Source organism: Callorhinchus milii, unplaced genomic scaffold (genome assembly GCF_018977255.1).
Source record: "Callorhinchus milii isolate IMCB2004 unplaced genomic scaffold, IMCB_Cmil_1.0 Scaffold15, whole genome shotgun sequence".
Classification (NCBI taxonomy): Eukaryota; Metazoa; Chordata; class Chondrichthyes; order Chimaeriformes; family Callorhinchidae; genus Callorhinchus; species Callorhinchus milii.
Window position 1 is genome coordinate 752,351 of NW_024704756.1, and position 17,713 is coordinate 770,063.

Here is a 17,713-nt window from a genome sequence, read left to right on the forward strand (position 1 = left end):
ACCTTCAAACACGTGACTACTTTCCATTACAATTTGATGAGACCACAGACGTGTCAGACACTGCCCAACTAGTGGTATTAGTTAGGATCAAAACACAAAATACTGCAGATGCTGGAATCTGAAACTAAAACAGAGAGAGCTGGGAAAACTCAGCAGGTTAGGCAGCACCTATGGAGAAAGGAAAGTGAGTCAACGTTTCGGGTCCACGACCCTTCTTCAGAACGTTCTGACGAACGTTTGCAGCACAGACTTTTCAAAGCTCTTCCAGAAGACGTTGATGCTGAGTATACAGACCTGATAGTGCATCCCGAAGTTCGGAGGTTGAGTACAGGGAAAGTTCTTGCAAGATTCCTAGATCTCAAGCCAGAGATTCAGGTGTTCTTGGAGTCCAGAAAAGAAAAATACGAACAACTGAATGACCGGTCTTGGTTGCTTGACTTGGCATTTCTCACAGATTTAACTCTGAAACTAAACATGTTAAATCTGGAACTTCAGACGAAAGCCAAACAAATTGCTGAAGTGGTCAGCTTAGTAAGCGCATTCAAAAGTAAACTGAACTTATGGATGTCTCACTTGATGAAGAAGTCTCTTCTACACTTCCCACGTCTGAAGAAAGTAATTGTTGAAACTGCTGATGAAAACGCTTCTGATCCTCAGTTTTTTGTGGGACATCTTGAGAAGCTACAACAAGAATTCAGTCGGACAGTTCAAGAATTTAATACAATTGCACCAATTGTGAAATTGATTGCAAACCCATTCAGTACAGTTGATGCCTCTGAGAGACATTGTTTCAAGCTGACATCAGAAAAGTGGATGTTAGAATAATAAACATTGAAAGTGACATTATTCTACAGTCCCATGCAAAAGATGAAACTTCTGGAAACTTGTTGACAAAAATAAGTAACCTCTTCTAAGAAGTGCAGCATTGAGGATAAATTGATGCTATGGATCAATGTACCTCTGCGAGTCACTGTTGGCCAATATGAAGTATATTAAGTCAAAGATCCAGACTTACAGATTCACATCTAAATGATTGTCTGCGAGCTGCAAGCTCATCATACAATCCAGATTTCAACATGTTGGTGGAAGAAATGCAGTGCCAGGTGTCACATTAATAGTAACTAAACTGACTTTCTGTTTGATGTTAAAGGTTATACACATACGTAGTATATAATATGCATGTAAATAATGTCCCTAATTTTTAAATTGGGAATTTTATTCCCTTTTGTTCTGTACTACTCCATTTGGTTCATACACATAAATTCATAGAGTGCCCGCTGTGTATTCAAAACTTCTCCCAGGAGCCCTACACCCAAAAAAGGTTGTGCGTTGGGCGTATACACAATGATCTACATTGTGTAGCGCCTTTAGAATCTTAAAGACAGCAATCATGTCGCCTCTCAATCTTCTCTTTTCCGGCATGAACATGCTCAATTTACTTAGTCCGTCCTCATAGTCCAGACCCTCCATTTTTTGATTACTCTCCTCTGTATCCTCTCGATTTTTCCTTTTTGTACTGTACACAGTCTCTAAGTATGGTCTCACCAATGATTTATACAGTGGCAGGAATACCCCACTATTTTGGTTTGCTGTTGATCCTTTGATATATCCCAGCATCTGGTTTGCTTTACTCTCTGCCACAGAGTATTGTTGTGGGAGCTTCAATTTATTGTCAATCAGGGCCCCCAGTTCCTTTTCATTTTCCAGACATATTATTTTCCTTCTGTTCAAATAATAATCTCTTCCTGGATTTTTTGTCCCCATGGACAGACTTGTCTGGCAGCTATGAGCTAGCGTGGTGTTTGATTCTGTCTGATCCTGTTTAATGATCAGTGACGAGAATAGGAAAATTCCTACATCCATCACCTCCTGCTTCGATTTTTCCAACACCCTTCCTGCCGGTCTCCTCAGCTCCACCACCCATAACAACCAACTGATTCATAACTCTGTGGCTGTAACAAACTGCACCCACATCACCCCATCCTCGTCAGGCTGCACGAACAGATCAATTTCACGATCCTCACACTAACTTACAAATCAATTCATGCTCTAACAGCTCTCCTCCTCTCCAACCTGCTTCCACTCCACTCCCCACCCCACTGCTCGGATGGCTCCAGCCGCACGTTTGTCCCTCGTTCCCTCTGCTCCCCCATCAGTGGCTGTGCCTTCAGCCAATCTCGCCCGAATATCTGGAACTATCTTCCTCAATCCCTCCACATCCCCACTTTCAAATCCCGCCTAAAGGCCTTCCTTTTTCCACATGCTTATGGTCACCTCTCCCCTCGCTTTCCCTCTGCAGATTCTGCCACTGTCAATTGCTGCAGGAGGCTACCCCGTATAAAGGGGCTATATAAATGTTGTTGTACGTTGCTGTTCCTTGTCCCCTCGGCTTAACCATTTGGGCTGAGCTTTCAGTAAACCCTGAAACTCCTGAAATCTCTGCCTCAATCCCTCAGTCGTGCCCCCTCATTGCCCATCTTCAGATCAAACCTGAAGAACTTCCTTTTTGACCTCCTCCCTATTTCCAGCTCAGGGTTTGACTCCACCACTGTTAAGCGCTCTGAAACCACCCGCGTGAAAGGCAATGTTTTACTGTATATTTGACTTATATTAAGAAGAGGGCTTCCCTATCGGGCCAGCTGACATTAGTTTGTCAGTGAGTCTAAACTGTGCAATGAGATCCCCAGCCCACCCCTCTCCTGTACAGTCACACAGCTTCTAATTTAACTCTGGACAGAAGCTTTATCAACAGAGTAATGGGGTTAGGCTTGAAGATTTGTACAATTTCCAATGTTTATTTTCCTTTCAGATATAAAATGGCTTCATTTCCAGACTCCAAATGTTTCAGCAAGGAAGAGCTTGATGAGCTTCAGGCTGCTTTTCAAACATGTGGAGAAGACAAAGTCACACATCTGATACAGAAAAAGTTACAGGACTTAGAGTCTGTAGAGCTTAACATTGCAGTAACTGGGGTTTCAGGAGCAGCGAAATCCACCTTTATCAATGCTATGAGAGGTCTTCGGAGCAATGATGAAGGAGCAGCTCCAACTGGTAACATAGAAACCACACTGGAGGGAACCGGATATTCACATCCCACTGTGAAAGGTGTTTATTTCTGGGATTTGCCTGGAATTGGAACTTCAACATTCAAAGCTGATCAATATGTGAAAAAGATGCAGTTTAAAAGATATGATTTCTTCATCATTATCTCACACACGAGATTCACTGAGAATGATACGTTGCTCGCCAAGGAGATTAAACGTCTGGGCAAGAACTTCTACTCTGTTCGGTCAAATGTTGACAATGATCTAAATGGGCTTGGAGAGGAGGGTATTGATTATAACAAAGAAGCAGAGCTGGAAGGATCAGGAAGGATTGTGTCAGTAACTTGGAAAAGGCAGGGATTCAATCCCCATCTGTTTTTCTGATCTCAAGCTTCCATCTGGATCAGTTTGATTTTCCTGTATTAAAGAAAACTTTTGGAAATGATCTTCCAGATAAAAAGAAAGATGTTTTCCTCCTGTCATTTCCAAACAGATCCGTGGATCCTGTGAAGCAGGAAATGAACCCCTCTCCACTTCCATTATTTAGGTTGGTTTTAGATTAGGAAAATTAAATTGGAGTTTAGGTCTGGCTCCAAAGAAAGTGATGTCCAGTTGGCCTCTGGAATCCAATATTCACTGATATAATACACTTTCATATCACTTTTAAAAAAGGAATACTTAGTCCAAACTGCTCTGAAAAGGTGTGAAAATTATAAAGTAATTTACAGAGCAGAATGAAGCCAATCAGCCCATCACGTCTGCCCCAGATCTCAAGCATCTGTCCTTTCAATCCCACTGCCTCGTCCTCTCCCCATTCCCCTTCAAGCCTTTATCTCTTATGTTCATGTCAAACCCCTAATGGACTCTGCCTCCAACAGCCGACTGGTGACATTCTAGTCACAACAACTCTCTGTGTTAAAACATTTCTCCTAAGCTCTCTTTTCATTCTTCTTGAGACAATCTTATTTAAAAGGTATTTAAAAAGGGAAAACTTTGCAGGGTTATGGTGTGAGCTCTTTCAAAGGAAAGGCACGAGGGGCTAAATGGTCTCCTTCTGTGCTGGATGATTCCATGATTCTAAACTATCCAGCGCTCTGAAACCCGTGTCATTTCCCTAACCAGGCTCCTCATGCCGAGCATCACCCTCCTCGCTCAGCTGCATTGGCTCCACATCCCCAGCGGATAAAATTCAAAATCCCTGTTCTCACCATGAAATCCCTCCATGGTCTTGCCTCATTCAAGGTCCATCTAGATTTACTACTTTGACCAAACCTTTCCCACTCCATTGCCCTTAGGTTCCCCCCCAGCTCAGGTGCAGCCAATACTGCTAAGCTCTTTAGTGTGACCTCACTATGTGAAAGGTGCTATCTGATTATGAATTTGTATTGTATTTTGTTGTCTGTAAACACACTGCCGGTACTCTCTGTAATTTAAATAAGAGGCCAAATATCAATATTAGAGGTAGAATGGTTAGATGTCAGATCCCAATCCCGACCCTCAGCTCGGGTCCAAATTCCTGACTCTCCAGCACCTTGGGACGTCCTCCCAAAGTTAAAGGCGCTATACAATTGTAATTTGTATTGTATTATATCAGGAAAATATTAGGGTTGTGATAATGTGGAATGCATTGGCCCAAAGGCCATAGAGATGGAGCTAAATGGGATGTTTAAAAGGGTGATAGAGAGAAAGATACACTGTCATGAAACTTTGTATTTACTATTTAATTATTAATGAAATAGTGTGTGCACAGTTTGGATGTTAAACAAGTCTTTCTTGATTGTAGTTCCAGTCAATGATTGTGCAAAGGACAACAACCCACAATTGCAACATACAATAATTGTAGCAACGAGGTTTCAGTAGTGATCAGTTATCTTCTCTTCAGGAAAGAATATCATAGACAATTTGGGGAAGAGCAGGAGAGTAGGATTTGAGGAGACAGCTACAAAGCATCAGCACAGACACAATGGGCTCAATGACATCCTTCTGTGCTGCAAACATTATAATATAGCTCCTTGGGGGAGAGGTAAGCGAGGTCTCCTTGGAGCTCCAAGGTGACAAGCCTGACCGTATCTGGTAGTCTCTTGTCCGGTTCCTGAGCCAGGCAGGTCCGCAGTATTCCAGGGCACAACCCACTTGGCTCATCAGCAGGACCTGGAAGGGCAGAGCCTTCCATTGTCCACTGGGGCAGGAAGTCATTCCACTCAGCTCTTGTTCATCGTACAAACCAAACCCACAGGGGTAGGGTGTTCCTCGCTGGACAAGCAGCGGGAAAGCTTGCCAGACAGCAATACCAATACCAAGTTATGCAGTTTTATTTGGTTAGACTCCACCAGTTACCCCAACGCACACTCTGGGATCCACAAGCCTTGGCTTTTGCTCACCTGTGCCTATGGAATTATGTAAACAGGATGTGTCCCTCCAGGGAGAGAGTGCACATTCCATTCCAACAATCTAACTCTGGGATTTCCATGTGTTGGTGGGATGTGTGGAATTCTCAGCTTGGATACTGTTAAGTTTGGTGATGGGTTTCCTCATGTGTCAGACGGAGTCCTGTAGCTCAGTGGTTAGACCACTCGCTTTGCAAGCGAGAGACCTGAGTTGAATTCCAGGCAGAGCCAAACCTTGGGCAAGTTTCATTACTCCACACACCTAATAATAATCCCTCCAAAACCAAAAACAATAATAAATTGGTCATTTTCAATCTACGACTGTTTGTGGGACACTGCTGTGCGCAATTGGCTGCCGCGTTTGCCCACAAATGTACAGTGAATTCACTTTACACTGTGTTCTGTGAAGCGCTGTGGGACGTCCTCCCGACATGAAAAGCGCTATATCAAATGCAAAGATTATTATTATTATTATTATAGATACCTGGCTAACCAAAAAAATAGTATCCCAGAGATACAGAGCCACAGTCTGAGGCCGGCACTGAAGGGAATCCCGCTCTATTACAGGACGCTGGAGACTGTCTGTGGTAAATAAAGATCTGCACACACACAGATGTTGAGTCTCTGTTCTACATTTCTCAACGAAGCCAAAATGTTCTCTCAACCGAGGATCTCCACTTGCCGTGGTGCCCAGGGCACAGAGGCTGGTTCTCTCACCACTTCCATAGCTGGACACATCAGTACAGAGCAGTGATGGGATCTGTTATCCTGGCTCTGAGGACCTAATATCACTCTGGACAGAAGCTTTATCAATGGGGGCAATGGGTTTAGGCTTCAAATTGTGTATAATGTACAATATTTCTTTCCTTTCAGAGAGAAAATGGCTTCACCTTCTCACTCAAATCCTTCAAACAGGAAGAACTAAAGCAGCTTCAGGCTGCTTTTCAAACAGGAGGAGTTGAAGGTGTCACTCTCCTGATCCAGAAGAAGTTACAGGATCTGGAGTCTGCAGAGCTTAGCATTGCAATCACAGGGGAATCAGGAGCAGGGAAATCCAGCTTTATCAACAGTATGAGAGGTCTTCAGAGAAATGATGAGGGAGCAGCTCCAAATGGGCTTGGAGGGGAGGGTATTGATTATAATGAAGAAGCAGAGCTGGAAAAGATCAGGAAGGATTGTGTCAGTAACTTGGAAAAGGCAGGGATTCAATTCCCATCTGTTTTTCTCATCTCAAGCCTCAAACTGGATCAGTTTGATTTTCTTATATTAAGGGAAACTCTTGCAAATGATCTCCCAGATATAAAGAAAGATGTTTTCATCCTGTCATTCCCAAACACAACTGTGGAAATTGTGGAGCAGAAAAGGGGGATTTTAAAGAAAAGAGTCTGGATGATGGCTGTAGCTTCCGCTTCTGTCAGAGCTGTGCCAGTTCCAGGGTTGTCCTTTGATTGTGATATCGCTTTGTTAGTTACAGCAATAATATATTTCCGTCACTGCTTGTGTCTGGATGATGCCTCTCTTGAAAGATTGGCCAGGAGAGTTAGTAAACCTGGAGAGGATCTGAAAGCGTAATACAAACCCCCTCGTGGGTGAGATAAACAGTGATCTAGTTACTAGGTCAATGCTCGGAACTGGTGCCATTGCCATCTCCGCACTAGAGCTGGCCCTCGATTTTGTACCAGTTGTGGGTTCTCTCTTTGGAGCAGGATTTATTCTGACCTACAAGCTGCTGAATGCTGCACTTGATGATCTTGTGAAGAATGCAAAAAGTGTGGTGAAGGTCGCATTTGATACTAATTAGGCTCCTCGTCTCCACCACCAACCACCTGCTCTGCACACCCACACGTGCTCCCTCCATCCTCACCTCCATCTCCAAATGTGAGCAGGTGACTGACTTCCTCAGGTCTGTACAGATGTTCACTTCATATCAGAGACACAGTGTGGAACCTCAGTGTCTTGTTAGACCCCCAACTGTTTTTCAAACTTTACATCTGGGCGCTCACTCTCTCGGCTTTCCCTCACCTGCACATTCCCCTCCTCCACCTCTCCTGCTCACCCCACTCTCCAGCGCCTCCCTACACAACTGCAGACCATCCAGATTTCAACAGCCCAGGTCTTCTCCTGGACCAGACTCCTCTAGCGTATCACATTCCTCCTCACTCTACATCAGTGATTCTCCACAATCCATCAGATCTGTGTCAGGTCTCTCTCTGCCCACTGTCGTTGGCTGAGCTCTCATCTACTCTGTCTGCATTCTCTGCAACTCAAATCCCAAGTCTCTCCACCTCAGAGGCCTCCACTTTTGCATCTTGCAGTAAGACCTACCTTATCAACCGAATTTTCCTTCTTCTCTCCACCAAGCTCTTCCCCACACAGGCCCAAGTTGTCTAGTCAGAAGCACTTCCAGACATCCGCCCAATATAAACGGTGAAAATTAAATATAAATTTGTTTGTAATCAAAAATGAGATTTTCCATGGTTTCATGCTGTTTCTTATGAAGGATTCCTATAGCTCAATGGTTAGAGCATTCGCCTCGCAAGGGAGAGAGCTGGGTTTCATTCCCAGTAGGGCAAAACCTTGGGCAAGTTTCACCGAGGGTGGAGCAGAGGATTCGGGGGACAAGGAGGAGGCCAGACCCAGAGGAACAAAGGTGTTAGAAAAGGTTGATTTTAATATAGTTTGTAAAAAGAGCAATAGAAGAATTAATAGAATTAATTTATTATGTGTGTATATCAATACCATATATGCATGGCGGTAGGAAACGGGAGAAAGAAACAGTTTTAATAACATTTTAGGAATTGGCAGAATAAGCCCTCCTGGTTCTCAAAAGTCAACAATCAGTCAGTTGTGATGGTGAGAGAAGGCATAGAACAGGATGCAAGAAGGGCCCAAGAAATCTGCATTCCATGAGGGCACCTAAATAAAGCTGCTCAGTATTCTGTGAACACAGACAGAGACAGGCTCTGGGCTTGGAAGGGAGAAGCAAGATGTCCTGTGTTGAAGAATAGTGAGCAAGCTGTTTCATCTCAAAGGGTTTGCGTATCTAGAAGATATGGGTACAAGGATATGCAAGGGTCGAGTACATTGGGTATGTGCTAAGATGCTTGATTGGAGCAGAAGGGGGGAAGATCCCTCGGCGAAAAAGTATAAGTATCCTGACTTTAGGCAAGTAAGGCAGCAGATCCAGCTGGACAAAGAGGGCAGCCGAACCAACGCCGAGAAGCTGTGCTGAAACCATCGCAACCGACTGACTGACTGACTGCTCCAAAACTCGTAGTGTAAGTTCTGTTACTTGTAGTGGCAGTATTATTTTACTAGTTTTGTATGTGTTACTTTGATTAATAAATCTCTATTACACCTTAATTGGATTGTCGGGTCATTATTTGAACCTCGGGATCGGAAATCCCAACTAAGGCAATGAGCACTGTTGTGAGGAGAGAGGAGGTCAGAGAGGGGGGTGCAGAGGAGGGGAGGGATTTGAAGACGAGGGTGAATTTTGCCTCCATCTCCAGCCCATCAATCTCTCCCTATCGTCTGGCACGGTTCCCATCTCCTTAAAAACAGCTATGATCACCCCCATCCTGAAAAAAACCTTCCCTGGACCCATCCCCGCATTCTAAACACTGGCCCATCTCCAACCTCCCTTTTCTTTCCAAGGTCCTTGAACAAGTCGTTGCTTCCCAACTTCACTCCTTCCTCTCCTATCCTTCCCTTAATGAGACCCTCCGATCAGTTCAGTTTTGTTGTTGTTGTTATTATCACATCATTATCATGTCAAAGCACTTCACAGAGTATACTTCAGCCAGCTCCTAATATTTACTTTTAATACACAGTAACATCAGTTTGTGAAGCAGCTTTGGTTGGTATTTTATTTGAAAATCTACTCACTATGTGCGACGGCCACTTTAATGTGTGATGTCACCTCTAGTTTAAGAGATAATAATAATCCTTCCTTACAACTGGTCTATCACCTTTCACTTGTCAGTTACTCGGTCAGCTGCCTGGTACACACTGACCCTAACAACAACAACAACAAGTTATACTTGTATCGCGCCCTTCATGTGGGAAAGACGTCCCGGGTCACTGGAAAGACAGCGTCTCCTCCAGAGCTCAGCTTCTCACATCATGTCCAGCAGCAACAACGTCCAGTTACTGTAACTGAGACAGACACTGACACACATACACATAGGGGCTTCCTCACAGAGGGGGAAACCTCAGCCTTGAGGGCGTGGAGGTGGTTGGTGTACCAGGAGGACTTCCGTGAGTAGGAGGCAGAGTGATGTGTTATATTATGCTTTAAGAGCAGGGACAGATTCTTTAAATTTAAGAGGTAATAATTCCAATGTATCAGAGATAGCTGGAGAGTTAGAGAGTGAGTTTGGATTTAACTTTTAAATTCCTTTATTTCAATTTATTTATGAAACTTACTGCTCTGCCCTCACCTCCACTAAATCATCCTTCCACTCCAAGACAATCTTGGAGGCCAAGGACAACTTCAGGCTCCTCTTCCTCATCTGCACCCTCCATCCACACTCTCACACCTCACCCATCCTCTCCTCCGATGCTGGAGGAGATGCTGGACTTGAAGTGCCACTCAACCGCCACTCCCTCCCTGTCTCCCCCTCACATTCCAGCCCTACCCATTCGTCCCTCCACACCTTCTCATCTGTCTCCCCCTCTTCTCTCACCACCATTATAACCCATATGAAACCCATCAACTGCTCCCTTGACACCGAGCCTACCCTTCCCCTTAACTTCCAACTCCACCTGCTTGCCCCTCTACTCACAGACATCAGAAACATCTCCCTGGCACCATTCCCACCCCTGTAAAAACAGCCGTCATCACTCCTGTCCTTAAAAATCCCTCCCTGAACCCATCACTGCTCTCAAACTACCGTCCCATCTCAAACCTTCCTTTCCTTTCCAAGGTCCTGGAATGCTTCCTAGTTTTGCTCCTTCCGCTCCCACCATTTGCTTCACAAACCTTCACAAATCAGGTTTCCATGCCGCCCACGACTTTGGTCAAAGTGCAAAATGACATTTTGTCCAGGGCTCCCTCTGCCTCCTCATCCTCCTTGATCTCTCTGCTGCCATTGATACCATTGAACACTCCTCCTCCACCATCTCTCCTCTCACCTCATTCTTTGTGATCTGTCCTTAAGTTGTTCAGATCCTACCTCTCCTGCACCAGGCTCCGTGACCCCATCACCCCCACCTTCATCCAGCTCCACCGGCTGCCCATCCCCCAGAGGATAGAGTTCAAACTCTTCGTCCTCAAGGCCCTCTCTCCATGGCCTTGCTCCTCCTTATCTCTGTGACCTGCTGATCCCATATCAACCTGTCCGCTCTCTCCGCTCAGCAGGCTCTGGCCTGCTCCACATCCCCCGCCCAGCCAACCCCACCAGCGGCCGCTGAGCCTTCAGCCTTTCTGCCCCCATCCTATGGAACTCCATCCCATATTCCCTTTGACTTGCTCCCTCCCTTGTCTCCTTCAGGATGCATCTCAAAACCCTCCTCTTCAACCACCCTCCTTCCCTTCCTGCCCACAACCCTTCCTGATATGGAACCCCAGCTCAGTCAATCCCTGACTGTCCAACATCTTGTGGAGTCCTGTATCTCAGTGGTTAGAGCACTCACCTTGAAAGCGACACACCTGGGTTCAATTCCAGTCAGGGCGAAACCTTGGGCAAGTTTCCTTACTCCACACGCCTGATAATAATCCCTGCAAAAACAATAATAAATTGGATTTCAATCCATGACTGTTTGTGGGACATTGCTGTGTGCAATTGGCTGCTGCATTTCTCCCACAAATACACAGTCAATTCACTTTACAGCATATTCTGTGAAGCGCTTTGAGTCGTCTGGAAGACGTGAAAGGTGCTATATCAAATGCAAGGATTATTATTATTATTATCTTAGGAAATCCTCCTGATGTGAAAGGTGTTATACAATTTTAAGACAAGACTTAACACATAAGAAATGTTACCCCTGTAATTCGGGAGAAAGAAAACAATATTGTAATATTTTGGTGTTTTGGAGACCGACTGAAGGAAGATTGAAAGAAACTTGTTTCCGCCCGGTTCCTGTTATGATTGGCTTCCTGTCCCCAGCATTGTGATCACAGCTTCCTAAGCCTCTCCAACATCACTGCCCGTAACATGTCCTCACAGCTTCCACCGGGACTGTAATCACAATAACCTGCTTCACGTAGCCTGATACCCTCACACTCATGTCTCCAGCTTGGGCTCCACTGTGCTCTTGGGATGAGGAGCAAACAACCAATATGACCACAAAACACAGTCACTGCACTCTACAGAAATAATAATCCTTGCATTTGATATCGCGTAATATCATGTCTTTGAGATGTCTCAAAGCGCTTCACAGAATATACTATACAGTATCCTGTAGCTCAGTGGTTAGAGCACTCGCCTTGCAAGTGAGAAACCTTGGGCAAGTTTCCTTACTTCACACACCTACTAATAATTCCTCCAAAACAAGACAATAATAAATTGGTCATTTTCAAACCACGACTGTTTGTGGGACACTGCTGTGCGCAATTGGCAGTCTGGGGATTGGTGCAGTGTCAGAGCGAAGCGGCAATGCTCACACACCACAATGGGAACGGAAGTCTGTTCTGTTTATTGTGCAGAAATGAGGTTGAGCCCAGACTGTGTGTAGCGCAGGTTTCAGCTCTGAAGGTCTCTCTGGTCTTGCAGAATATTTGCATGTACGGGGCAGCTCCTCTCTGTGCTGCCTTGTTCCATCCAGCCTCTGCCATTTTAATTATCAGTTCATTCTCCCTCTTTAGCTAAAGTATTAAAATTCCTTTACGATGCACTTTTCCCCACCCCCAGCATGACTCCAGAATGATCCTCTGAATTTTGAAATCTTTCTCAATGAATAGAGTTCAGGTGAAAGGACAGGTGGTGGATGAGGATAGAGTGGTCAGTGGTGTCAAAGGCAACAGAGAGGTCAAGAAGGTCGAGGAGGCAGAGGAAGCCCTGGTCACAGATGGACTGAACGTCACTTGTCACTTTGACCAGGGCTGTTTCTGTGCTCTGGGATGTCCTCCTGACGTGAAAGGTGCTCTATAAATGTAATTTTTTTGTAGCACGGAAACTTAATTGGAGGGGTTCATAAAGGAAGTAGTGAGAGAGGAAGGAACAAAGCTGGGAAGCAACAACTCACTCCAGAACATTGGAGAGGTTGGAGATGGGGTGATAGTTTGAGAGCAGTGATGGGTCCAGGGAGGGTTTCTTAAAGATAATAGTGATGGCGGCTGTTTTTAATTGGGTGGGAACAGTACCAGTTGACAGGGAGAGGTTTATAATGTCTGTCAGTAGAGGGGCAAGGAGATGGAGCTTGGAGTTAAGGAGAGGGGGAGGGATGGTGTCGAGGGATAAGGTGGTCAGTCTCATGCGGGTTATAGTGGTAGTGATAGAGAGAGGAGTGGGAGACAGGTTCGAAGATGTGGGATGGGTAGGGGCTAAGATGAGAGGGGGAGATGGAGATAGAAGGACAGAGGGAACTGAGCAGATACCCTCGACTTTGGATTCGAGGATGTGCAGCATTGCCTTGCAGTTGGAATTGGAGGTGAGGATGGGTGAGGCATGAGAGGGTGGGTGGTGGAGCCAGTTGGTGATGGAGAAGTGGAGCCTGGGGTTCTCCTTGACCTCCAAGATTGTCTCGGAGTAGAGCGACGATTTAGCGGAGGCGAAGGTGGAGCGGTAGGATTTGATAAGGTCCAACCGTATCTGCCAATGGACAGTTAAGTTTGATTTAAGCCAGGTGCGCTCAGCGGTTCGTATCTGTGCTGCAAGGGAGCACGGTGACTCTCGTGAGGAGGAGTCAGTTCAGGTGAGTGGAGCAAGGGAATCGAGAGTGGAGGAGAGGGAGCTGTGGAGAAGGGTGACCGAGAAGGATAGGTCATTGCGAGAGGAAGCCCAGAGGGGAAAGAGTTCAGATGACTCCAAGGCAGCCAAGAGGGGGGAGATTTTTTTCCGGGTGGTAGGAGGTTGAGGTTGGGTGGTGGTGGGAAGAGGGATTGAGGAATTCAGGAAGATGAAGTGATGGTTCGAGATAGCTTTATCGATGATGGTGAGGTCCAAGACAGAGATGCCCTGAGTGATCACCAGGTTCAGGGGGTGACCTCGGACGGGGGTGGAGGAGTGGATCTGGCGGGAGAGGTTGAGGGAGGAGATAAGGGAGAGGTCAGCAGAGGTAGAGCAGGAAGGGGTGAAGGTTGAAATCGCTTAGGATGAGGAGGCGTTCAGAGTAGAGGGAGATGGAAGATAGGAGAGTGGAGATGTCGGGGAGGAAGTTGGGGAGGGCTTGGGAGGGGGGCGGAAGATAATTGATAACTGTGCTGTATAATTCTATGATTCTATATAGATAGACACATATATACACAGTAACAGAGAGATAACACGCACACACAGATATATACATCTGTAGGTACATTAGATATCTTTAACGTCCACCTGAACAGGGACATGGTATCTCGGTTTCAAGTTTCATCTGAAGGACGGCATCTCCAATGATACAACGAGAATGATACCAGGAATGGGGAAGCTCAGCTATGAGGACAGGCGGGAGAAGTTAGGACTTTTCCCATTAGAGCAGAGAAGGTTACGCGGGGACCTGATAGAGGTCTTCAAGATCATGAAAGGTTTCGACAGGCGAGATAGGGAAAAGCTGTTTCCGCTGGTAGGTGTGTCTGTGACCCGCGGTCACAGTCTTAAGATATCTACCAAAAGAAGCAGAGGGGAGGTTAGAAGAATTTTTTTCACTCAGCGAGTTGTTCGAATTTGGAATGATCCGCCCGAAAGGGCAGTGAAGTCTGATTTGATAACAGCTTTTAAGAGAGAACTGGATAGGTATCTGGGGAAGACGGGTTTGTAGGGTTATGGGGAGAAAGCTGATTGGGGTTAGAGTTCTGCCAAAGAGCCGCACAGACTCGATGGGCCGAATGGCCTCCTTCTGTGCCATAACATTCTATGAATCTATAACCCACCCCCCAGCACTGCATTGGAGTGACACCTTAGACTATGCACTTCCAAGTCCTGCTGTGGGCATGAACCCATATCCTGGCAGCTCTTTCAAAGAGCCGCACAGACTCGATGGGCTGAATAGCCTCCTTCTGTGCTGGAAGATTCTATTCTATTCTATTCTATTCAGTGGGTACATGATAGGGTTCAGGGACTGTGGGTGGGGTCAGCCCTGAGTGACAGGGACTGTGGGTGGGGTCAGGCCTGAGTGACAGGGACTGTGGGTGGGGTCAGGCCTGAGTGACAGGGACTGTGGGTGGGGTCAGGCCTGAGTGACAGGGACTGTGGGTGGGGTCAGGCCTGAGTGACAGGGACTGTGGGTGGGGTCAGGCCTGAGTGACAGGGACTGTGGGTGGGGTCAGGCCTGAGTGACAGGGACTGTGGGTGGGGTCAGGCCTGAGTGACAGGGACTGTGGGTGGGGTCAGGCCTGAGTGACAGGGACTGTGGGTGGGGTCAGGCCTGAGTGACAGGGACTGTGGGTGGGGTCAGGCCTGAGTGACAGGGACTGTGGGTGGGGTCAGGCCTGAGTGACAGGGACTGTGGGTGGGGTCAGGCCTGAGTGACAGCGACTGTGGGTGGGGTCAGGCCTGAGTGACAGCGACTGTGGGTGGGGTCAGGCCTGAGTGACAGGGACTGTGGGTGGGGTCAGGCCTGAGTGACAGGGACTGTGGGTGGGGTCAGGCCTGAGTGACAGGGATGGGGGGAAGGGGTTGTATTGCGGACCTATTACAGAAGATAAAATGAATCTTTATCAAACATGCTTTTCACGGCTCTCTGTGCGGCTCCCACGTGCTGCCTCACTGCGTCCGTCAGGACCGTGACGGTGAACCACGAGGACACTGCTGCTCCGAGGAGAGAGATGGTCACTGGAGGGAAGCCACGTTCCTTCATAGCCACCGTGCAGCCAACAGCGGTGGCCAACAGCACTGGAGACAGTTTACTCAGTAAACAAAGCTTCTTTACAGTTTTCCATATGCTCATGGGCTCCTCCCGGAATGAGCTGATCGCTCTGTACAGAGACCCGTAATCCAGTCCAACCTCACGCTGGAGATATACGAGTCCTGCGACTACCAGCCCAATGCTAGTCACAAACAAAAAAGCCTGGCCGTGGGACCGCACCCACAGCACCGGCCAGCACAGCCAACAGCCAGATTCTGTTCACCATCGATCTTATCTTCTGTCCCATAATCTCCCTGGTTATTTCGGGGAGTGCGAGTGTGAAACCCTGTGACCTGATCATCGGGACATGTCTGACGAGGTTCGTCCTTAGTTCAGGAAAATCATATTTGTTCAATTTAAAGTTTGATATCAGAAAAATGGGGGTATTTTAATGTTAGTGTATTGGAAGTTGGCCACACAGTCCATCCGGATTGTCTTCATCTCTTCATCTTCTGTAAACTCAGCTCCTTCCATTGCCAGTGAGTGCAGATCATTGTCTATTTTACATCGGACATAGAAGCACAGTTTGCCCTGCTCCTGGACCTTCTTGGCCAGTTCAGCATCATTTTCCCTGAAGCGAGCCTGAGCCACAATGATGAAGAAGTCGTAGCTCTCAAACTTTACCAGCTCCAGATAACGCTTCATTCCCAAACCACAGCTATTTACTGCTGGAAGGTCCCAGAGCTGAACATTGGGGAGATGTGGATAGGGATACATGGTTGGCTCAGTTGTGGTCTCACAGTGACCAGTCGGAGCAGCTCCCTGAGCGTTGCTCTGAAGATTTCTTATGGCATTGATAAAGGTGGATTTCCCTGAGCCTGCTTCACCTGCCACTGCAATGTTAACCTGTACCTCGTCTAAGTGACTACATTTATTCCTTATCTGAGATAGAATGGCTCCTAATCCACCAGTCTTATAATCAGATTGTAGTCCAATGATTTCATCAGAATGGAAGAACTTGGAGGCAGCCATTTGATCTCTGAAATCAAAGATTAATATGAAGGTTTAATTAATGTTGGCCATCAAAAACAACTTATATTGACACGTTACTTATCATGTAGGGAGAGGTCTCAAACATTTGATCAGTTGGATTGGGAGCCCGAGCGAGGTGTGAGATGGGGGCGAGAAGCGAGGGGATCGAAAACACAGCCAAAGAGACAGATTCTTAGAAGACTTTTGAAGGTAGAGAGGGAGAGTATGAAAGGTATAGCTACAGAATATCCCTGGAGTGTGTGTGTACAATGATTACTTGGAGTGTGTGTGTACAGTATATACCTGGAGTGTGTGTGTACAGTATATACTTGGAGTGTGTGTGTACAGTATATAAATGGAGGGTGTGTGTATAGTATATACCTGGAGAATATGTGTGTACAGTATATACCTGGAGTGTGTGTGTGTACAGTATATATCTGGAGGGTGTGTGTGTACAGTATATACCCGGAGGGTGTATGTGTACTGTATATACCTGGAGGGTTGTAGACAGTATATAACTGGAGGGTATGTCTGTACAGTATATATGTGGAGAGAGTTTGTGTACAGTATATGACTAGTGGGTGTGCACAGTACATACCTGGAGTTTGTGTGTATAGTATATACCTGGAGGGTCTGTATATACAGGATATAACTGGAGGCGGTGTGTACAGGATATAACTGGAGTGTATGTGTACAGTATTTAACGAGAGGGTGTGTGTACATTATATACCTGGAGGGTGTGTTTATACAATACATACCTGGAGTGTGTGTGTGTAAAATATTTACCTGAGGGTATGTGTGTGCAGGATATAACTGGATTGTATATCAACAGTATATACCTGGAGTGTGTGTGTACAGTATATAACTGGAGTGCATATGTACAGTATATAACTGGAGAGTATGTTTACAGTATATAACTGGAGTGTGTGTGTACAGTATATAACTGGAGTGCATATGTACAGGATATAACTGGAGAGTATGTGTACAGTATACCTGGAGGGGGAGGGTGTGTGTATACAGGATATAACTGGAGTGTATGTGTACAGTATATAACAAGAAGCTGTGTGTGTAGGATATCACTGTGGATACACTGTTAAAGGAAGTGACTGTCAGACATTGTGGGACAGAGGAGCAAACAGACAGAGTGAATGTGTAAAGAGACAGATACTGACCGGAGTGTGTCCTTCACTCTCTGCAATCCCCTACAAGGGGGAGGAGCCGGTGGGGAGGGGGAGGAGCCAGGCGGAGGGGCTGGGGGGAGGGGGAGGAGCCGGTGGGAGGGGGAGGAGCCAGGGTGGGCGGGGTGGGGTGGGGAGGGGGTGA

The 17,713-nt window shown here is 46.3% G+C and overlaps 2 protein-coding genes across 2 annotated transcripts; one reads left to right on the plus strand and one right to left on the minus strand.

Moving 5' to 3' along the window:
• The first annotated feature begins 2,798 nt into the window (after positions 1 to 2,798).
• On the plus strand, positions 2,799 to 7,003 carry LOC121850209 (interferon-inducible GTPase 1-like). The gene is given in 3 exon segments (XM_042340805.1): positions 2,799 to 3,360; positions 3,363 to 3,550; positions 6,305 to 7,003. Coding segments are annotated over 3 exon segments (1,431 nt in total). The 5' UTR covers positions 2,799 to 2,816.
• Positions 7,004 to 15,787: 8,784 nt separating this feature from the next.
• Positions 15,788 to 17,589, minus strand: LOC121850210 (T-cell-specific guanine nucleotide triphosphate-binding protein 2-like). Its single transcript, XM_042340806.1, has 2 exons — positions 17,563 to 17,589; positions 15,788 to 16,397 (listed from the first exon to the last, which is right to left on the minus strand). The coding sequence occupies exon 2, from the start codon at positions 16,388 to 16,390 to the stop codon at positions 15,788 to 15,790; it is 603 nt and encodes a 200-aa protein (XP_042196740.1). The 5' UTR covers positions 16,391 to 16,397; positions 17,563 to 17,589.
• Between the last annotated feature and the right edge of the window lie 124 nt (positions 17,590 to 17,713).

Coding starts and splice junctions, on each gene's coding strand:
- LOC121850210 (XM_042340806.1), bottom strand. CDS start 16,390: ATGGCTGCCTCCAAGTTCTTCCATTCTGATGAAATCATTGGACTACAA.